At 39.0% G+C, this 23,943-nt stretch overlaps 1 protein-coding gene across 1 annotated transcript in view; it reads left to right on the top strand.

The window, feature by feature from the left end:
• Positions 1-4,280: 4,280 nt before the first annotated feature.
• Positions 4,281-23,943, top strand: part of LOC135210346 (probable histone deacetylase 1-B) — a 313,625-nt gene continuing 293,962 nt past the window's right edge. The window contains exons 1-3 of the mRNA XM_064243236.1: positions 4,281-4,426; positions 16,285-16,397; positions 18,142-18,259. Coding sequence (XP_064099306.1) covers positions 4,378-4,426; positions 16,285-16,397; positions 18,142-18,259 — 280 coding nt within the window. The 5' untranslated portion in view covers positions 4,281-4,377. The remainder of the gene's footprint in view (positions 4,427-16,284; positions 16,398-18,141; positions 18,260-23,943) is intronic.

Raw genomic sequence — 23,943 nt, 5'->3', positions numbered from 1 at the left:
GCATGCCACGGGAGTGAATAGTGTAGGGTGATGTGTTCACGACCCGGACAGTAAAATGAATAATATTCATAAAAAAAAAAAATTATAGAGCTACAGGAGAGATTTTGTGCTTAAAAGAAAGCTTAACTAATTCCCCATCTATGTTATGAGTTTCATATCTGTAGATATCATAGTATTGGTTTTACAGCCGTTTTTAAAATCCAGAATTCTCTGTCCGGGTCGAGACCGCGTGTTCACGACCCGGACGGGGTTGTGGTCTCAACCCGGACGGATGTTTTGGTCCACCAAAAACACACTTACACCAATGTTTTATATTGTTTTTAACTAAGAACATCCAGAACATGACACTGAAAGGTGGAATAAAACAATTGGTAGCAAAATCTCAATTTAATAAAAAAATATGGTAGCAAAATCTCAATGTAATAAAAAAATATATATGTATAAAAACTATAAAAACTAATGACTAAACTAATTACTAAACTAATGCATATTAAAGCCCCTCAAGGGAGGGAGGACCTTGATGAGCTTTGCTTGTCGTTGGGTGGTCCCCGTGCTGACTGTAAGGACCCCCAACACCCTGCTGCGGTCGACACTGTCGACTCCCCGGGCATCCCCGAGGCTGGGAAGTGGAAGGTGTCCTTCAGCAAGGGCGACTTGATCCTCAAGAAGTCCAACTCCAGCCGGCCGTCTGTCTCCAGGGAAATGACCTTGCCCACAAAGTGGACAAGGTCCTCAGACCTCTTCTTCTGGAAGACAAGCTGGACCAGGACAAAGTCACCCACCTGGGGGAAAAAAAAAATGAAAAAAAAGAATTAATATGGAATGAATGAATAAGGAATTTGGCTTTAAAAAAATGAAAAAAAAGAATTAATATGGAATGAATGAATAAGGAATTTGGCTTTAAAACCAAGCACTGGAATCAAAGGCCATTCAGCTAGGCTACTAAATTTGACAATTAAATAGAAATTTTCTTTTAGACTTGCTTATGCAATAGATGAACATAATCTAGGCTAGGATAGGCTACAAATTTTGAAATATTAAAAAAAAGTCCCTCACCTCTGGCTCCTTCTGGACGAAAGGATAGGAGGCAGCATCATGCTCAAGGTCTTCTGCGAACTCATCTGAATATTCAGATGAGTCGTCACACAGTGCAGGATTGTCGGCAGCCTCCTCATCACTGCTGCTCGCCTCAACTGCCTCAGACCTCCTCCTCTTTGCTGCCTGTCGTGCCTCCTGCTCTCTCTTCTTCTCCTCCCCAACCTCCGCTTCTTCTCCTCTCTGACTGCTTTCTTCTCCTCCTTCTCCCGCAGCTGGCCAAGAGCCTCCTCATCCTCAGTCAGGATGCAGGCGCGGATCTTCTTGCACCCTCTGGCAGGAGGGCGGGGAGGAGCCTTCGGGTAGGGCTGCACAGCTTCGGGAGTGATGTCAAGGTTTGAAGGAGATGAAGGTGTTGGAGTTGGAGTCCGCCGAGGTTGGGGTGCTGCTTCAGGAGTGCTAGCCGCTGAAGCAGAGAAGGCTGGTGACATCCTACCTATTCCAGATGGTCCAGGCTGAGGTTGGTCAGGCTCCGATGAACATGGTGTCAAGGGTGCGGCAAGAGTTTGTGGCAAATGATCATCATCATCATCAGGAGGGGCCTGCTCTGTGACTTCTGCCCCAAGAAACGCATCATCTGGAAAGATGTTTGCGGTTGACGGGAAAGATGCCAGTAGCGCGAAAACCCATTGGTGATGTTGGTGACATTACAAACCTTGTCCCAGGCCTTGCACGCCATCTCTGGCAACATATGTTCCGTAATGGGCACGTGAGGGTTTGAGAGCTTGAAATCGTCCCTGAATTGATCGCAGGACAGACTTGAAGGGGCCAAAGACACTTACATCTAATGGCTGGAGTTTGGCTGTAGTATGAGGTGGCAGCGTGACAATTACGATGCCATGCTGTATCGCATACTCAACTGCATGAATGCTCATGTGACACTCGGCATTGTCCATTATCAGCAGTATCTTATTCTCCACTGAAGAATAAGACACCTTATGGAGATGCTCGAGTGTCTGCACGAAACGCTCATGGTCCATCCACCGTTAGCCTGCAAGAGCACTGTGGTTCCAGGAGTAGTCCCTCTCTGAAAATCAGCATTCATCTTCTTTCGCTGCGATGATAAACACTGGAGGGAAAACCATGCCCTGCAGCATTAACAATCCCCACGAAAGTCATATGATTGCCTCTCTCCCGAGCAACCTGCGAAGCAACAGGACGACCTCTCTCGCAAACAACCTTACATGGCTTCATCACAGTGGACAAAGCCACTCTCATCCAAGTTGAAGATCCTGGCTGGCATGAAACTGTGTCGCTCGACAGCTTCCACGTAAGCCTTGAAGAAGACTTCAACGTTTACGCGGTTGAAAGCTATCGCGCGCGAAAGTGACATGCCCTCCGGAGCCTTCAGTGCAAGCTTTGGATGACGGAAACATATACCCGTAATACCAGTCACGGGTGGCCATACCTTCCCTCCTCCAGACATCAGGAATAGCCGGGCTGCCAACAGCCTCTGCATACTTCAGGACCATCCTCCTGAAAGCTCTCGTCGGCAGGCCGTAGAACATGCGCGCATCTCTACGAGTATTCCTCGATTAAGAGCCTGCGCATCGGTGGAAAACCTTTCTTGACGTTCTGCTGCTTTGGCACGAACGTCCTCCCATCACTCTCCTTGAGGGACCGAGTGAAAGCATCCTGAAAAAAATAAAACAAAGGTAAAGTGGGGAGCATAGGCCCTATAGGCTAAATGGAAAGTAAAGTTCTTACCCATAGGCCTGAAATAAAAGGTAAGTTCTTGGCTAGCCTAGGCTCCTACCCATATAAATTACAATTTAAGAGGGCTTAGATTTATTCAAGCTTACCCCAAGAGTCGAAGGTTTCACTCCAAAAGGTTGCTAGCAGTGCGGATACTACAGCCTGTCTCAACTCGGTGATTAAAGGCCTTCTCCAAGTTGGTCCATTTAGGGGACATTTACATTCATTTGGGGGTCTGTTACTCTTTACTAGTTGATCCTCTGTCTTGAGGTGCAATATAACCGTATCCAAAACCACTAACGCTTCATAGGGCAGTAATATTAAAGTAGTACGTACCCCTGTGATACTAATATATATATATATATGATATATATATATATATATATATATATATATATATATGTGTGTGTGTGTGTGTGTGTGTGTGCGGATTGCAATATGAAATATGGGACAAAGGCCAAGCCCTGGGACCTATGTCATTCAGCGCTGGAAAAAAAATTGACTGAAGTTTTGAAAGGTGTAACAGTAGGAGAACCTCAGCTGCATCATGAAACAATTATTGGAAATGTGTCTGTGCGTGTGTCCGTGTTTGTGTAATAACCATCAGCGTTTATGCTGTCCTTGGACAACAGATTTTCGTATTAACTCATTTGTTATGGTAATGCACACACACACACACACACACACACACACACCACACACACACACACACACACACACATATATATATATATATATATATATATATATATATATATATATATATATATTATTAGATATATATATATATATATATATATAATATATATATATATATAAGCGTGTGTGTGTGTCCCTAGTATACGTATATTTCGTAAATGCTTATGTTTGCACATGCCTATTTTGTGTGGATGGAACATGGCCACTCGAATGCCATATGTCTCTGAGACGGTGCTCCTTGCAGTGATGTCACAAGGGTTAAAACATGGTGAGAAACGTCGACAAACATTAATTTCGTGGGAGTGTAACTAACTCTAATTAACTTAAGTTTATGTTTCTAGTTCTGGATAACAAAGAAGAAGAAGAAAAAACAGTCTGCCTTCTCCTTATTAACGTGTCGCATATTTTGAGCGGTCAAATAAAATGCAAAAACTTTTTCGGAAGATTGACAACAGTGACTGGTGACAGCTAGAAATTAAACCAAGTAACCATAAATAAACATTTGTTAATGTATTATTGATTTACTGTCTGTTAGACAATCATCCAGTGAGAATGGATGCCACGGCGTCGATGAAGTTTTGTTTAGCTGAGACTAATTACTCCATTTCTTGTAACGTACATACAAATAAGTGTCTGGAAAAAAAAAAAAATTTTTTTTTTTTTTTAATTTGTTTATTAGAATGAATGTTGGTTGAAACATATAGAATTGATTCCGTAGAAAAGTACGGTACAAAATAAGAGGTAAACTCATTTTTAAGTGTATTTCTATTGGCATTGAGTAGCTGCTAAGCCAGACCAACTAGTTGACGAGCTTACCCATCATCCTCAGGTCGGCCGATCCAAGCGGAGAGCGGTGTTTGTGAAGTCCTCTGCATTTAACTTGTTAAAATGTCGACTACACCCCACAGTAGGAAGAAAGTCTGCTATTACTATGACAGTGAGTATACGCTTGTGTCTATTTCGTCATAAGAAGTCCAGAAGAAATATTATTAAAATTGTTTTAATTGTTTCGGTTTGCTCCCCCGACGAGTGCTTTAAGACCAAACAATCGAGAGAAACATTGCGTTGCTTTTATTTATTGGAATCAACGCAGATTATGCTGTCAGTTGAATTATGTTCTTAGTTACCTCCATGTAATGTAGCTATGTTATTCCTTACCAAAACGAAGAGATTACAAGAATTTTTTTTTTCTGTATTCAAAGTTTATTACGGGTTGCATCGAAAGTTAGACTGTACCGTAGTTTAGAGGAGAGAACATGTTCGAATGAAGTTTGAGCAATTGTTTTCCTCTTTCTAAATGCTTCTTTATAAAGATATTAACCATAACTTAGTTTATGGAAGCATGTCGATCTTGTTCGTTGTTTGTGGCCTATGGTTTATTTTACGTAATTTTCTACATTGTTAAGGTACGGTTGGCCTAGGCCGTAGACCAACGTGTGTACGCCACCCCAGTCATTCTCTTGGATGCAATGTCTGGCCTAATGAAGTCCTGCTAGAATTTATCATCCCTCGGAGCCATTTGAGACCTTGGGATATGAGAGGAATGGATTAAAAAAAAAAAAAAAAAAAAAAAAAAAAAAAAAAAAAGTCACCCGGCCATAGGCCAATGCACCCTAACCCAGCTTTCCCTTAACCTCATTTTGTCGAATTGGCGCCCCCCACCGCCCTCAAATTCTATGAAAACGGGTATTCTGAGATTAGCGTAGTATACAGTAACTCTTGATTTTTCTTTTTATAATAATATATCTTGTGGTAAGTCATTGTAAAGTGGTTTTGGTTGAATAGGGTTAATGACCAAGAGGTGACAAAGCAGCCACCAATCCCAGAATGTGACCACCTTCCCGAAAAAGTTCTTGAATTTTCTGCCATGAGCGTCAGTCGAGAGTTTGTGGCCTATCCATGCAGCGCATCGAGGCCTCTATGCTTCTCTAGAAGTGTTTTCTCCTAAATTCCGAAATAATGGCATAATTCACATGCTTTTTGGGAAGTGGCCGCATTCCGAGAGAGGCGGTGGCTATTTTGCCGCTCGGTCATGTGCCCTAGGCCTGGACAATATATTGCTTCATTATGGTTAGGCCAAGTCAGGGTAATTGTAAAGGAGTTTGTGGAAGATCTAAGGGTTAATCTAATCGGATGCAGGCTTATTCGGACCTTGGCTGATTCGGACCATTTGCTGGGCTGATTCGGACCCATACAAATAATTTTATATTATAGCAATAGGTATTTCTATATAAGCATTCCGCATCGTTCGTCCCCGCAAATACGAAAGCCACCAGGAATTGGGGCGTCAAATGTATTTCGCCGTGATTAGTACGAGCCCTTGGGGTTGAATTACAGTCGTCCGAATAAATATTACTTGAAATTCTTGTTCAGGAGGTAAAACTGCATAGAAAAATCAGCCAATCATATGAAGGTCTGAAGAAGCCTGGATAAAGGTCCAAATGAGCCAGTAGATGGTCCAAATCAGCCAAGGTCCGAATAAGCCTGTTCCCATTTAATCAGGAATGGTGAGCCACCTCTCCCAGAATGTGGACACTTGCCGAAAAAGTACTTGAATTTGCTGCCATGACCTACCATGAGTATCAGTCAAGAGTTGTGGCCCACCCATGCAGTGCACTGATACCTCTATGCACCTCAAGTAGGAGTTTTCTCCTAAATTACAAAATAATGGCATAGTTTTTGGAGCTAGTGAATATCCGGTTGCTGATTTTCAAGGGAAAAAAAATGCAATTAAAAATCACGTTAACTGCAGTGGTGTGTTTGAAATTCAAAAATCCACGTTAACTGCATGTGTGTTTGAATTCAAGCACGTAATACTTGCTATAGAATGCTGTACTAGTAGGCCTATATCAGAATTTGTATTAGTAGGCCTAGTAAAAAGAAAAAAAAGCATAGGAAAAACATCAAATGGTAAAGGCAAACCCTTGTGGGAATCAGGGTTTTTGGGTGGGGAAATGGCCCTCAAATGTTCACGGCGTCCTAAACTTACGTATATCCTGGTGAAGATTTGCATGATGTGCATATTTATGGTTGACCCTTTACTCTGCTTACAAAACTTTGCCCAGCTACTCTCTGGGCAGACTGGGATGTTAAACCAGATTTGGGCATTTTTCACCGAGAGCAGCCTCGTAAAAGTGGGTGACTGGTGAAGCGAGTTTTAAGTCAATTTAGGGGTATTTTGATGTCTATATAGACATAATTGTCTGTTTTAGATAATATGTATAGTAATTAAACTGTTGAAAAAGATAAATAAATAAAAGCTTTTCAGAAAAAGCTGAATTTGGAGAGTATACTAATCTAGACTGGAAATGGTGAAAATTCGTGCTCTCAGTCTCAGATATATATATTACTGCATAGAACTATTTTAAAAGAAATATAATAAAGAATGATACTAACATGGCATATGAGAGTTTCAGAGTGTGTTTATTCAAATATGGGTATACGTAAGTGTAGCATATCAAGTGTTTATTCAAATATGGGTATAACGTAAGTGTAGCATATCACAAGAATAATCCTATTCAATCCATTATGACAAGTACAGTAATCTGTAGATGGGCAGCCTATGTTTTCACAGTGCAAAAATAATCACATTCAAATCTAGGTATGACAAGTACAATAGTATATGGATATAACAAAATAGTATGACAGTCATAAAAGGTGGGGATAGCACAAGATGGTTTCGTCTTATTCCCCCAATAAATATGACTAAGTAAGCACAGTCCTTCAACCATACGCAAAATTTTATACAAAATTTGTTTCAAAATTTGTTACAAAGCCAGAAGCCTGTGAAGCTCTTTGCTGGTGTTAGCTACTGCATCAACTATCTTTCCATTGTTGAGGTTTGCCAGGACGTCTTTTTCCACTGACTGCAGCATAAAAGCTTTAAGATGTTCTTGTCTCATGGTGCTTTTAAGACTATTCTTAATCAGTTTCAGAGATGAAAATGATCGTTCACAGGCCACTTGTGACACAGGCATTGTGAGTAGCAGCTTGTAGGACAAACCAAGTAATATTAAATGTTTGCTGAGTCACTTGTGGAAACAAACTGCCCATTTCCTGTGATAAATCTGCAAAAAAATTTACACCCATAGATGCTGGTATACTTTTCTTACACAAGGTAAATGATGACACGAGATGTGGCTGGGGGAAACCTAACAAATTTTCTGGGGTGCCAGTCCACTAGATAGATATCTAGTACATACCTAGGTCCAGTGAAGTTTCAATTTAATCACTGTTGTCAATTGGTATGGGTTTACACTCCAGACTCGTGATAAGTACACAAAACTGGAAATAAGTGAATTTAGTGTTAACTATTTGTAATAGAGCAATTGTATCTTCATTGCATTCGGCCTTTTGTGAAATCTCCGCTAAATTGGCAACAATGTTTCTATTTGCCATTCTTAACATGCAACCATCAAAGGGTACATTTATTTCAGTCATAATTATTAAGAATTAAAAGAAAAAGTCAAAATAATATGGACTTAAATCAATGAAAAGTGTTAGCAACAAAGTGCAAAATTTTTGTCATAAACAATTCACTAATGTGTTGTCTGCTCGCTGAAGTTTTTGGTGGCCAGATGTACAATAGGCTGAAAAATTGTTCCCAGCATGGTTTCACTGTAAACAAACTCGCATATTTAAAGTGAAATTTGGAGTGAATTAAGAACAAAATGTATATAATTATGATCAAATAGGCACTGTGGAGTTTCAGTTGTGGTGTCAGTAAGGATAAACCACTGATTACAAGATAGAAAAGATTTTAGTTTAAAACATGACCCTGGGAATGAGATGTCTTAGACTTTCATTAGTATGTATGAAACAAAATTTTTTATTGTGCTGATTACAACTAGTACAATCTTGAGTAATGTCAATAAAGGTTACTTGCACACGCAAATATTGTTCAAGTGAGTGCTGCTAAGGCCAGGATGGAAGTGGCTGATCTGTGATTGATGAGTGGCTCACATCCTGAAGCGATGCCATATTGGATTCAAAACTACCTTAAACACATATTTTACAAAGATTTCACATGCTTATTTTAGTTCGTAAAGCGGTTTCAGATACGTATCTCATTTTGTTATGAAACTTTGATCTTGTGAATAATATGTTTAAAGATTTAATTGAATTGTTGTTTTACCAGTTAAATATGAGTGAAAAGGTGGTTTACCCGTGAGCCACTATGTTGCGGCCTGGTCGTTTACCCTATTAAGAATTTTCTGTTATTTTTTTTATCAACTGTAATTAACCCTCCAGGGTCTAGTATTAAACGTGGCAAAATACACTTGACCCTCAATCCCTAGTGGCTTTCACATGTGTGGGACCGTTCCTTGTAGTCCATGCAGAGTTGTTATTTAGAAGTTCTTAGATGGCTGCAACATCGTTCTTGTATCATCCAGAATCTCTTGACTCTTTGTAACAGTGCCAAGTAGTGTTAAACTTTTTTTTTTCTTTTCTTTTCTTTTTTTCTCCAATGTTATACATGTCAACAAGTTTATGAAATAAAAGCCAGCAATAATTTCCTTACACACTGGACCCCCGTATTCGCGTTCTCCAGATTAGCAGACGCACACATTATACAGATTTCTCTGGAACATTTCCCCGCATTATTCGCGGAAAATTTGCCTATTCGCAGTATGTTTCTTTGAGAAATATTCACAAATTCATGGTTTTTTTTTTATATATATATTTTTCATCATAAAATTCACTTTTTGTGATAAAACTATTAAAAGAACCAGGTATGGAAATTTCTAGTGGATTTTTCATGAGTTTTAACTAACAAAATAGGAGGTTTTAAGCATTCTTATAGAGGTTCCAACTATTCGTGGGTTCTATATTCAAGGGGGGGTCTGGTACACATTCCCCGCGAATACGGGACCACTGTAGTTATATAGATATAATCCCTTTTATGCATTGGTATATTTTGTATTGTGTGAATTGAACAAATTTAATTTTTTTTTAATTTGTTCTTTACATTGCTTATCACAAAGCACTGCGTGATAAGGTTTGCAATGCAGTCAATGACACAGCGTGCTTAGCACGCTCCTCTGGCTGGTCAACGTAACTACCACTGCAGCATTGTAACTAGCTAATCTCATCAGTCATAACATTTAACGATATTTTCAAAAGAGGAATGTGAGTTGCAACAAATTTTCTTTGAATGATTGAAATTTTTGGCTGTTGCAAAATGATTTATAGGCCCAAAAAGATAATCTAAGCCTTCTGAGATGTAATCTCTGTTACTAAAGAATTTATTTGTGGAGGTTACCTGTTCTTTGAGGAGTAAAAGATGATGAAATTAATTATGTGGAGAAGATGGCTATTGATAAAAATCTGTTAGTATTAATGTGAAGGCCAATGGTTTAGTATTAATGTGAAGGCCAATGGAATACGTATTTGTTTTTTTAACTGGCTTAAAATATTTTCTTAGCAGTCCTAATGTTCATTTTTTTATTTAAGTACAATTTATTCATTCATATGGTGACTTGATGTGCAAGAATGTGTAGATAACTTCATATATTTTCTGGCCAGAAATGGTTAATATAAAGATGTGAATGCTAAGTGTAAAATCTGTAAAGAGCTCTAAGACACCTAGGCCTAGGAACAAATCTTGGCTTCAACGAAGAATAATCCCAAGGACAAGTAGATAGTCTATGGTACTCCTCCTTCTTGTAGAAAGCCTTTCACTGCAACACAGGCCAGGAACAACACTCCGGACACGGGTTAGTGACAGTACAAAAATTGGAACGGCACCTACTGCAAGTGGTATGGGGGTCTGTAATGGAAGAAATCCCTGAAGGCCCAGACACATTCGTTCATGGGTCCTAGAACTCTTGGAGGACTCCATGATGAACAGTCAGGCGCGCGCGCACTGAAAGCACAAGGAAAACATGGGCTAACAAAGGAACTGGCTTTAAAGAAGAGGTGCAAAAGCAATTACCCTTCAAGGCAGTCAAAGAAAGACTTGATGCATCACAAGGTACCAAGCCTGGTCGGTGATCAGCCTCCAACTGAAATATGCATGAGTTACCTTATGCCACAGATTCCTTGCTTTACAATCTTTTATTGTTGTAATTGATTTCCAGCCGATGCTAAAAGATTATCCTACTGATAAGATGTAAGGTTTTTTAGCTATGAAAAATACAAATTGATTAAAAAATTTGTTCATTTTTACTAACTTACAGCCATATATGATTTTTTTTAGTGATAAGGAAATATAACTTGAATCATTTTTATTTTTATAGAAAATGCCAACCAAATATTCCTCTAAGAGATATAAATTTATTGGTTTCAATAAAATTTCATTGTTGCTAATCATTGTAGACCTATGTTATACCAGGTGGTTCATTGCACTGCTACTCTCGTGGTTGCATCACACATACTCAACTCACCCATTGATATCGTGGATCTATTTTTATACTTATACGTATGTACATCTTTTCAGTTTTGAGGAGTAAAAACAATCAAATACAGTAACCTCCCCGTTAACACGAGTTCTGTTAACACGATTTCGATCTTACACGAGTTCAAAATCATACAGAAAAATTCTGCTAACACGTAATATTCGATGTTACACGATTTGAATTTTCCGCTGAGAGCAAGAGCGCGGGAGGTGTGGCGAGAGTCTGACTCACCCCACCTTTCCCGCGCTCTCTCTCTCTTGCCTGCTGGCTCAGTGTGAAGCCAGCGGCCCTTCGCAGTGAGAAGACCCAATATATTCTAGCATTGGTTAACATAATAGTGCGTACTTTACTACAGTAGTCGTCTACTTACGACGGCATTAGTTTCTGGCATAGCTGTCGTCAATTGTCTTTCAGCATATTGAGTAAATTGAATCATGTTTGTGCTGTCTTTTTATCCTTTTTACCATATTCAAACACATGCGTGTACATGTACGTATTTGTTCGTTTGCATTTTCATTGACAACTTACTAGCCTACATATACATTTTATATCATCCCAAAAATGTGCATGTATAGTACCTATTATTACGTTTAGCATATGAAATCTTATCATGCTCGAACTCCTTGATTAATACTTACTTTTATTACTGTATTTAACATTTTTATTGCAGGCATTCAGACCATCTGTCTGGTCTGTTTACATTTTCTTATCCGCCATTTGCATTGACAATCGGCTACACGTATTATATACATACTTTTATTTATTTATAGGTTTGAATTAAATGCATAATTTGTTATTATATTTGATTTATTTGCAAAACAGAAATACAAAATGAATTACTAAAATACGAATCTTACCATTTTCGAACAAAATTTTACTTCTGAAAATATAAAACAAAACATCGTCTGCTGTTTTCTCTAGCGACCGTTTGTACTGTTGCCAACACGTCTATGTACGTACGTAGTAATACACAAAGTTTTATTTAACAGTATGTAAATTATTTTTTCTTTATAAATTTCAGGCAAACTACAGTAATGCATAGATAAGAATTGATTTACAGTACAGAAAAAACATGAACATACAGAAAAAATAAAAAATTACGAACATTTGAAATTTAAAAAAAAAAAAAAAAAAAAATTAATTGTCTGCTGGTGGATGGCTGGGGATCGTCCGGGTCATCCGATTCCGTGGTAGTACTACTGGGTAGTGGTGACGGGTAGACTGAGATGTTGGTTTAAACATAAACATGCTTAGTTTGGTTTGAATGGTCCGTTTTTTCTTTTCATAAATTTTTCGGAGATGAGCGCGCTGACGGTAGCGGGAAAAACTATCGTACGCGCGCTCGACGTATTTTAGCCAAATATAAAATTAAATATTGTATATTATTATATTGTCGTAGCTGTCGTAAAGTCGGTCTGTCATAAGTTGCATAGTTCGTAAGTAGACGACTACCTGTATATAAAAATATATAAATAAAGTGGGTTTTTTTCTGGCAAAATCCCAAAATAGATTAAGTTTCCCATTGCCCTGGAACGTTAACCCCTTATTTCCATTATTTCTTATGGAGAAATACTTCCCTGTTAACACGAATTCGGCTAACACGACATCTCCAGGAACGTAACCCTCGTGTTAACGGGGAGGTTACTGTAGGACTATGTATTGCAAACTTTATGGATGCATTGGAAGCTGTGTTAGTGTTATGATGAATGTTTTTTTTTTTTTTTTTTTTTTTTTTTTTTTTTTTTTTTTTTTTTTTTTTTTTTTTTTTTTTTTTTTTTTTTTTTTTTTTTACTGAGGTTTGATGATGACTTATTTTTGTCAAATGCATCAGCTATGGGCGAATGAAAGTTTGAAATCGTTTGATACAGTTTTTTCTGTAATTTCTTTATTTCGTGATTTTTCTTAGTTTGAAATGAATGACAGATTTCCTTATGAAACATATTATGACCTAATTGTGTACAATAATTGTGTTTTTGCATAGAAATAACAGATAAATATAGATCATATTAGGTTGCCAGTTAATGAATTTTTAACTAAATCTTATGCAGTCATGTAGCATCAGTTTTGAGCATAGCTCTACTGAACACTGCTGCCTTAGGAGCTTCTGCTCTGTTTAGTATGAGCCCTTCTGGGATGAGTAAAAGTATGTAGTAATTCCGTTTAGTGTCATCTTTAAGGAATTATTGCAATTTTTCTAGGCTGTATGGCAGCATGGCAAAAATCAACAAAAATGATTTTGTTTCTATTGTTGAATTTGGTCTGTGTTTTTTCATGGCAAAGTTTGTCTACATATATCATCAAACTGTGGCTGGTCATTTTTCCTGAATTTGATGACATTTCTAGGGACATGCCTAATTAAAATGGCCATCAGCATTAAATTTAACTGCTTCTTGGGATCAGGATCTGCTGTAGCATATGAATTATTAAGTGCCTGATAGCTTCAGTAATGCGATCCCAATTGGCTGTAGATTTCAGCCAGACCATTTTTTCAGTGGTGCAATGATCAGAAATTCCTTTATATTTGCAGACCTTGGACTTGACAATATAGCTGGAACATATAATCTATTGCCAGAAATGGTTGGGTGGGGTGGGCGGCGCAGTTCCTCAGACTGGCCATGTTGATCTGTGGAATTTTAATTTAATGTAGCCACTTGCAGTGTTTTTCTGTAGTCTCCCCAATTAATGAATGAAGCTTTTATACAGTGACTGAGCCATACTAATTCTTTAGCCATACTAATTCTTTCCAAGAGATATCATGTATAGAATCGTCGATATCTGAGTTGCAGTAAACAGCAAATACGTAAACATGGTACATAGAACTTACTGAAAAATGAAGAAACTCAGAACTTCAGGGCAACTCGTAATAAAAAATTTTTCGGAGGATATGTCTGTAACATTTTGCTTCCCATAAGATTAAACTTATCCATAGGTGCATGGCCCTATAGGGGGGTTAGTGCTGTCAGTGCACCTTATGCTGTGCAATGTTGGCATTCCGTTTCAGTGCTGAATGGCCTTAGTTGCCCTAGTGCTTGGCTGTATGTATGTGTGCCAAAAGTCTATAAATCATTCATTCATTCATATGTGCAGATATACAAAAAGAAAATGGAACGTTAAAAAATTAAATTGACTAAATAATCATAATTTTTTATATATTAATGTAAAGGTTGAGAAAGTAAAAATAAAAATATTTAACAGCTGCAAATAGCACCACCAGTGGCTTGAGAATGACTTGACACAGCGGTGGTACAACATGCTAAAACCAAATGGGCTATATACGTTAGTTATTTGCAACTCGTACCACAAATAAGTCATCTATTTTACTGCATCTATGGTATAGTAACACCCACCATCACTTTGAGTAAATTCTGGTGATAGAAGTTCACTCTCGACGTGGTTCGGAAGTCACGTAAAGCCGTTGGTCCCGTTGCTGAATAACCACTGGTTGCATGCAACGTAAAAGCACCATACAAACAAACAAACAAACAATCACTTGGAGTAAAGGCAAGTCCCTTACTAAAAATTAGTGGGTGGGAATATATTTGAAATGAGGCAATTTTCACCATTTACAAAAGCATGGGCAATGTGTTCAAACAGCTTGTTCCCAGCCATTGGTCATTTTCTCAATCCATATGCTGCAAAACATTATACCTAGTTAGTTTACAAGATTTAGTTTAATTTTCAGAAAAAGTCATTGGTGAATCCATCATTACCCAGTGCTATCTGTCTTCCAAGTTTCCTTATTACTGATATTTTCAAAAGTTGTGATTTCATTCTAGTAAATTTAGGTCTCATATCATTTGCAGACAAAATCGTCTTCAGCCAGCCAGGTGCTTTACGTCTTGATTTCTTTATTGCTGATAATAGTACTCCAAAAACTCAAATCTTTCATTAGTATATTTAAGTTGTCTTCATCATCTATATCAAATTTTACTGCACCTATCTCTTAGTAACAGTAACAATCTCTCATAAATGTTTTATTGCCCCACCCCTTACTCTGCTTATCCTAGAGTTGAATTCATTTCATCAAGTAATTCTGTGGGGTACCCAAACTTCAGTGCCATTCTTGGTGTTATTCAGCCTCATTGATTGTCTGTACCTTCTCATATTTGGTTTATATAACCATAAATCTAGTTTGAAATTCAAATGTAAAAGCTTCTTGATGTTAGTCATAAGATATATTTTGTTCAGCTATCTTTGTGTTTGGGCATTAAACATTAGCTTCAGGGTGGCAGTGAGAAGATTGTGATTATTGTTGACACATGTTCCTATGTAACTCCCTAGCATTCCTTTGTTCATTTTTCCTCTCCCATAGTGGTCATGTGACTTAATTAGTTTTTATAACTACTGCTATTCTTGAGATGCCCAATTGTACCATGAATATCATGTTATTGCTAGGGTAACTCCAATTACAGTACGTCGTCGACTTATGGTTGGGATCTGTTTCAGCCATAAGTCAATTTTTCACCGTTAACGGTACTGAAAAAGTGCTGTAAGATCAAATCGCCGAAAGTTGAGGATGCAGTCTCCCAGGCCTTCCTTGCCCATAACATCTGCCATAACTTCATTGTTCCTACCACAACTACATTCTGAACACCAAGAAAATTCTTGTATCTCTTGTATTTCATCTATAAGATTCGTTAGTTAATTATAAAATTCTTGTAATTTCAGGCAGAGTATAATTATAAAATTCTTGTAAATTCAGGCAGAGTATAATTATAAAATTCTTGTAATTTCAGGAGGAGTATATTTGTTGATGAACAACTTGGTATAATACTCATATTACACCGGTTTAAAATCTTGAAACACTAATATACTGCTCCCACAGCCAGGCAGTGCCTTTTTTCCTATTTGTTGTCAAGCTCATACTTTCATCCCTAACAATTCTCAGATTACACATAACCCTCATCTGTTCTTTCCTTTCCCAATTTATGTGCACTGTGATTCACCAACAGCAGATGTTGAGGCCCATGTAAGGGTAGGGCACTACATTTTACTGCTATTTCTGCTTTTGTTCCCGAGTCTTTTTGTCCAACACTCCAACTCTCCCTTTTCACAGTCTTAGGCACTGAATAGCTGCAGGTGCCTCAGTGCTTGGCTTTATGGCCTAATTTTCATAAATTAATCAAGCCCATTTCCCTTGAATTCATTTCTGTCTGTTTCAGCTGTTCTGTTTGATTATGGGTCTTACATTCTAATTTCCAATTTGAATTTATTCAAAATGTTTATAAACCAGTAGAGAATTGGCAACTCCATGTGGCCAGGTAATGGATGATATTTCTTTATCGCGTGTGCACTAATGTAGCAGAATTTTTGGCTAAATGTACATGAAGATAGATAGTCCCTTTATGAGTTTTTATGGAATGCAATTATTTTAAATATGATGTTTCAATATTTTCAGGTGACATTGGTAATTATTACTATGGCCAAGGACATCCCATGAAGCCCCACAGGATTCGCATGACTCACAATTTACTCCTCAACTATGGACTCTACCGAAAAATGGAAATATACGTAAGTACAACAAATTGGTTGACGGCAAACACCACCCTATACTTGCAAACAAGTTACGATCCAAAAGGCTGTTTGTATGTTGAATTGTTTGCAAGTTGATTACTGTACACTTCATGCCTAAAGTACAGTACAGTACGATATAAACGTACGTAATCAATACAGTATTGTATGTCTTTTCATCCTAAAACAATACTGTATCTCCGTAGGGGGTTAGTGCCATCAGTGCACCTCATGTGTTGCACTGTAGGCATTACTTCAGGTTCTTTGCAGTGTGCCTTTGTGCCATAGCTGTACCTCCTTTCATACTCTCTCTCTTCCATCCATCTTACTTTCCACCTTCTTCTAACAATGCATTCATAGTGCAACTGCAAAAGTTTCTTCCTATTACACCTTTCAACCCTTTTATTTTCAATTTCCGTTTCAGCGCTGAATAACCTCGTAGGTCACAGTGCTTGACCTTTGGCCTGAAATATGTATTAAATCCAACAATACTGTACATACATTACTGTATGTAGAGAATAGGCGTGCCAAACAAAAGTTGAACTTACAGGTCTCAAAGGGGAGGAGCACTCTAAACTAGATTTTAATTTGCTATCCCTCATTTTTTTTTTTTTTTTTTTTTTTTTTTGTGGCATCTCTTGAATGTTTATATGTAGGGTGGTGTCAGTATTCTTCAGCTTGTGGCAATTGATGTTTGTTTATTTAAATTGTATGAAATGTTGCTAATTTGACAAACTATGGTGTTGTGATTATACATTCCAGCCCTGCAGGGATGTTCACATGCCAAGTTACCATTTATAATTATTTCGTCATATACTGTATATTATTTTGAAGACGCAGAGATAGTATGCCTTGTGTTATTTTGAAGACGCAGAGATAGTATGCCTTGTGTGTACTATGCGTCCAGTACTTATTGGCAGCATCCCCTTGCCCAAGTTGTAATCCATTCCTGGTATTTGCAACATCCCTCACCTGGATTGTAATCCATTCCGGTTTGTTTTCTAGTGCAAAGCTGTCCAACCTCTTTAAATTGTTGTTTTATTTTACTCATGTATTTAAAATGAAATCTTTTGGAGTTCACATTAGGAGAGAGTAGAAGTGACCTCCTGGTCTAGTTCACCTGGATTCAGATAAAGCAACTATTGCCATACGATTGGGTTAGGTTCCTCAAAAGTAGTTTGTAGGGGAGTTGAACATAGAGGAAATGTATTATGGCATAGGTTTAGTGGCTGTTTCGATCTGCTCATAGTTGATAAAATTTGGAAAGGCTGTTTTTCGTATTCAGTAAGTACTTTTCATTAGCTGTGAATATACAGTAAAACCTGAGAGAGAGAGAGAGAGAGAGGGGGGGGGGGGGCAGGGGGGGGGGGGGGGGCTGCACCCTTATACTTCCCATATTTCAACATAGAGTGCAATGCAGTAAGATGAGCCTTGCCAAGATTTTGGCAATTCAGTTTTTGCCAGCATTGATTTGATTGTGGCATTCTGGAGCATGATGTCTGAGAGCTTTCTTTAAAAAAAATTTTTTTGAGATTAACACCAAATAATTAGTATATAGAATTTCTTAGCTTTTTTTTATTTCATCTAAAATTCCACAGCTTTTTTTAATCTTATATTCCACATGGTAAACGAGGTGATATTAGTGTTATTAGCTTTTAATTTACGTTAGGTTACTGCGTAATATTTAGTTAAAAAAATTAAGTCGAATTTTCATCATTAACATTTCCTTGTTAACTTTTCACAGCGTCCACATAAAGCAACACAAGATGAGATGACCAAATTTCACAGTGATGACTACATCCGATTCATAAGATCCATTCGACCTGACAACATGAATGAATATAACAAACAAATGCAGAAATGTGAGTAGTAGTTATTGTATTTTATTTTAAAATGGTAACTTTAAGCAATAGAAAGATTTAAAAAAAAAAATTTAAGTCATTATGTTGGCAATAGTGTACAGCATATGATTTTGTGTTTCAGCAGTATTGTAAATCATAAATTACCTTATTTCTGGCAATGGTGTACAGTATATGATTTTCTGTTTCAGCAGTCTCATAAATCACAAATTGCCTTATTTCTGGAATACTGAGTTCCCAGTTTTAATGGACTTGTACCCAAGATAAAAACAACTGCCTATGCTGTGTCCTGCCACTGGTGTTCTCACTTTTTTTTGTGAAATTTTTTTGTACATTCATCACTGTTCCCAAGAATAGCTTTCCAACTGCAGTACTACTGAATTATTCTTTAAATTAACTTTCATCCCCTTAATTTCTTGTTTGTTGTTCGTCTTTGACACCATTTTCTTATGGGATACTGTTGAAGTACAGATAATTTTTATTAATATTTCCCTCTGCATTAGTGTATATTTGGTGTTCATTTGAGTTTGAATCCTATTGTTGTTTAGTGAGGCTGTTTTATTTTAGTATTCAGCCTGTCCAATTTGGCCTTTTTTTTTTTTTGTTAATGTGCTTATACTTTTCTATTCTCTGTATAATGTAGTTTTGACAGCTGTTAAATTTATTATTTTCCCCATTCCCAATGTATATGGTTTAAACTAGTAAATAATATTATTCATTTGAGGTCTCCTTTCGGTTCAGCAGTATGCTGCTACTGCCTCCAGATTATTCATAAGCTATTCTTCCACCTCAGTATTGATTTAAGCAACATTTGAATCTTGTAATGTGGTTAGCATACAAGGAACAAGTCTGACAAATGCCCGAGATGAAAGACCCTTCTTATGTTGACATATATCACATACAGACAAATATTCCATTTTGTGTATGATACATATATACATTTTCACCTTAGCTTGGGCTATATTATTGGGGCAAATATATATGGTCTCAATTCATTGCTGAATAGCAAAAATCCATACTAATGTCCCTTTTAAATATTCTTTTTTAACATTGCTTCAGTTTAACATTTCTTTATATACACTTAATGTTATGTACTCTACCCCCTGTTTTTTTCCTGTTTTGGATGGTTGAACAGTTAACTAAAGCAATAAAATATATTTATTAAAGTGCTATAAAAAAATAGTGTAATGTTATTAACTAGGATTATGTTACATATACAGAATTTTTTAAAAATTGTTCTATGAAACAATTAGTTGAATAATAAATTTTATCATAAAATCTACTGAATTTTCATATGATCCAAACTTAACACCTCATGGATCTCATTTTAGTAAAGCTACTCTATAAAAAAAATCATAGTTGTTTAACCAATTCCCATGGACTACATGAGAATCGGCCAGAAAACAAAGCTATCATAGGGGCTTTTCAGATTTTAGAAATTAAGAAAAAAAAATGTTGCAAAGGTATTGAGGTCATAATGATAAATGTTATCATGAAATGGAGGGAAAAGAGGTAGTCCCCCATTACCATTGATTCTGATGGGAAAATGAAGACTAATTACACTATTTCCATTTACTGAAGGTCATAGGGACCATATCCCTTGTGTAAATGTCGAGTTATCTGTACTCCATAAATATTTAAAAGGACTTTCGTCTCTTGCATTAATGGGATTATGAAGAAGCAAAGTAAATTTATAATTTTTCCATACCCATTAACCATGCAGTTTCATCCTTCCTACTGTATGAGCTTTCCTTCCATGATGAATTGATGATGAAGTAGAGGCAATGCCAGTGGCAGGACAGATGTGCGTAGTGTGAATTTTTCTAGTTCTTATCTAGTAAGGATTTTTTGAGAATGGGATTTGTGTCCACAATTTAATGTTTGTTCATGAAACTTACCCAGCAGATATATATATAGCTGTATTTCTCCGAAGTCCGACAGAATTTCAAAACTCCCGGCTCACGCAGTGGTCGGCCAGGTGGTTAGTACCCATTCCCGCCCGCCGCTGGAGGCGGGTAGTCAGGAACCATTCCCATTTTCTATTCAGATTTTTTCTGTCGCCGGTGTTGATAACAACTGTTTTCAACACCTCCGTCTAGGATTTTCGAAACTTCTCTGTTACTTGAGTATCCTGTTTGTTTTTTGGTTATCGAACGTGGATTGTGACCGAGGCTTACGCTGATAGTGGATTGGATTTGAATTTGGTTTGGTTTTTTCCTTTAACTAAGATGTCTGGGACTAGTTTATCTAGCACCAGAGTGTGTTGTATGGAAGGTTGTAAGGTGAGGCTACCGAAAGGTTCGGTAGACCCACACACAATATGTAATAATTGTAGAGAACATACGTGTGTTATAAATGACCGTTGTAAGGAGTGTGAATGTCTGTCTGATTCGGGTTGGAAGGCTTATGAATCCTATGTGCGGAAATTGGAGCGTGATAGGATACGGAGATCTTCCTCCAGGAGTGTATCAGTCAGTAGAAGTAAGGGTAGTAGGTTTCTCCTACTATAACATTCAGTAGTTGGTACACCTAAATCTGTTGTGCCTTCGGGCCCTGAAAATGTTGTGCCTTCGGGCCCTGAAAAATCAGTGGAAGACAATGCCCTTTCTACGATTCTGGAATCAATACGAAACCTAGAATCTAAAGTGCTCGCTTTGGAGGGTAAAAGCATTATTAGTGAACAAAAGTGCAGTGAAAGTGCCCCCAGTGTTGTAGAGGGCGGCGTCAGATCGGCCCTATAATGCCTCTGAGGCCTGGACCTCTGTCGAACTTCCAAGCCCAGGAAGACGGACATGTCGAAAGCCGCAGGAGGGTTACGGGGAACCCCCCACCGATCTGGCGTCCCTTAGGCAGAACCTGTAGACGATCCCCAGGCTGCCAAAGAGTGTGCGAGTGCGCGTATCCTCCGCGAGTGCTTTTTCGTCCTCGGAGCGTCCTCCCCTAACAGGAGTTGGAGCATGAGAAGACGCTCACATCCTCTGAAAAGAGCTATACCGTTGAAATGTCGCACAGGAGGCTATCGTCAGTAGTCTCTCAGAGGAGGGCGCAGAGTCTCTTTGCGCTGCTCTTCTTCGTTACAGGCTTCGCCTCGAGACTTGGATTACTCTCCACCGCAAAAATATCGAAAACTCAAGGTGTCGCACAAGCGGCCAGAGTCTTCGATCGCAGTGGGAGGAAGACGCTTCACGTCCTTTTTCTCCTGTTGGTTTGCGGTCTTCACCGGAGAGTTTTGCTGCATGGACTCCTCAAAGGAGAATTATGATGTCATCTGGACAGGACGCCTTGGAGCGGCCTAGTCGTTCTAGGAATAGAACTAGAACGGGTCCTGTGAGAAGGGATAGGGCTTCCCCTCGCCCCTCGCCTTCTCATAGGATCAGTTTTTCTCCTGAAAAAGAATCTTCTACTACAAAGAGTGTTATCAGGTCGATGCAAACAACAACTTGCTTCGTTGCTGGCTGAGAGAGAATCAGAAATTTCGTCCGAGAAGAAAAAGATGATAGATTACCGATTAAAAGATCTAAGAGGTCTCCCGCACGGGTGGACCGATCGTCTTTCTTTCGCCTGTGAGTACTCATTCTAGATTTCGTACGTCTCACCTGCAGTTGGAGAAAGGGCATGAAAAACTTCCTACGAGGATTCGCCCAGACTCTCGAGGCTCGCTTTATACAAGAACGGAACCGATCCTATGATTACGACAAACGAGGCCGTATACAGTCTGAGAAACTCGACGCTCCTAGTTCGGCTTGGAAGGAGTGGAGTGTTCACAGGGACGCCTGTTTAGACAAGCGGTACGCTCGGACAGACGTCGAGCGTGACGCTCACCTGGACGCCAGGCGTGGGGCTCGGATGGACGCCGAGCGTGACGCTCACCTGGACGCCAAGCGGGACGCTCGGCTGAGCGACGAGCGTGACGCTCACCTGGACGCCAAGCGTGGCGCTCGGCTGGACGCCAAGCGTGACGCTCGGCTGGACGCCAAGCTTGACGCTCGGACGGATGCCAAGCGAGACGTTCAAACGGACGCTTTGTTGCATATCCATCAGGTATCACAGCAAGGTATTAGTATGGAACCTCAACTGCAATCGGCTTTTCGAAGGGACTCCCATCGATAGAATGAGCAAGAAATTGGTACCGCTTTATCTGAATCTTTAGATATTAATATTCAGAATGCTCCATGCACGTCAAAACAACGATCTTCATTAAAGCTCGGAGTGAAAGGACCTTGTATCCACCAGCTTCGGGAGTCCCCTGTGGTCACTCCTATAGATGAGGAAGGATTAAGTAATATTTCAGAAGAAACGGAAGAGGACCAACCCGCTGTGTCAGATTCATCCGATTATCAAGTTTTGGTTCGATTGCTTCGGGATTCATTTGGAGAAGAGTTTCAACCCGCAGCACCTCGGTCGCCTCCTTCTCAGTTTTCGTTGTCAAAAACAAATAAGACTCCGGGATTTGTTAAAATGACAAAGTCTCTTTCAACTAAGAGAGCTTTTAAGAAGGTGCAAGATTGGATGGAGTCTAGAAAAGCTCAAGGAAAGTTTTCCTTTGCCCAGCCTCCTTCAAGACTTTGCGGCAAGGCTGGGATCTGGTATGATACAGGTGAGGATGCCGGGGGTTAGGTAAAGAGCGCCCGCATCGGCTCAAGGTGACTTTCCAGTCTGGTTGACGCACCAAGAAGGTCTCTTCTTTCGTCAGCTAAAATAACATGGACACCGGCGGAGATAGACCACCATCTGAAAGGTCTTTTTCGGACAATTGAAGTATTTAATTTCTTAGACTGGTGTTTGGGGCTGCTTGACACTAAGTCTCGTAGTCAAGATTCAATTAGCTTGGGGGAGCTATCCAGTGTTCTCGCTTGTATGGATAAGGCCGTCAAGAGATGGTTCAGAGGAATTGGCTTCACATTTTTGTGCAGGGCTCCTGAAAAAGAGAGCTATCTACTGTACAATAAATTTATAACCAAAAGCAGTGTCTCCAAAACCACAGAATGGCAGAATTGCTTTTCGCCCCTCTTTCTGACCATCTCTTCCCCAGGCTATAATTAAAGATGTAGCTGGAAGTCTACAGGAAAAAGCTACTCAGGATCTCTTAGCACAATCTTCTAGAACGTCCTGCGGTTCCTTCGACTTCAACACGAACCCAGTTTTCTAAGAAATAAAGCCCTTTCGAGGTGGAGCATCCTCTAGACCTTCTCCTAGAGGAAGAGGACTCTCTAGAGGCAGAGCTCAGTCTAAGTCCAGAGGTAAAAAATGAGGAGGGAGTCCTTCAGTCGCCAGTAGGTGCCAGGCTTCATTTATTTGCAGAAGCTTGGAAGAAGATAGAGGCAGACAGCTGGTCGCTCAACGTCATCGAGCGAGGATACAAAGACCTTTCCTGAAGCCTCCTGCCATTTGTGACCCAACACCTATAGATCTATCACCCCTCTTACCATGGAGTAAAACAAACAGATCTTGTACGATCTGATAGAACAAATGCTCGAGAAGAAGCAATAGAACAAGTTGAGGACATTCAGTCCCCGGGTTTCTACAACAGGTTATTCCTGGTGCCGAAACAGTCGGAGGCTGGCGGCCAGTTTTAGATGTGAGCAGTCTAAACCTTTTTATAGAGAGACAGACGTTCAAGATGGAGACACCTCAGTCAGTGCTTGCGGCCTTAAGACAAAAAAACGACTGGATGGTATCACTGGACC

Source organism: Macrobrachium nipponense, chromosome 39, assembly GCF_015104395.2.
Source record: "Macrobrachium nipponense isolate FS-2020 chromosome 39, ASM1510439v2, whole genome shotgun sequence".
NCBI classification, from domain to species: Eukaryota; Metazoa; Arthropoda; class Malacostraca; order Decapoda; family Palaemonidae; genus Macrobrachium; species Macrobrachium nipponense.
This window is presented reverse-complemented; position numbering and strand designations above follow the sequence as displayed.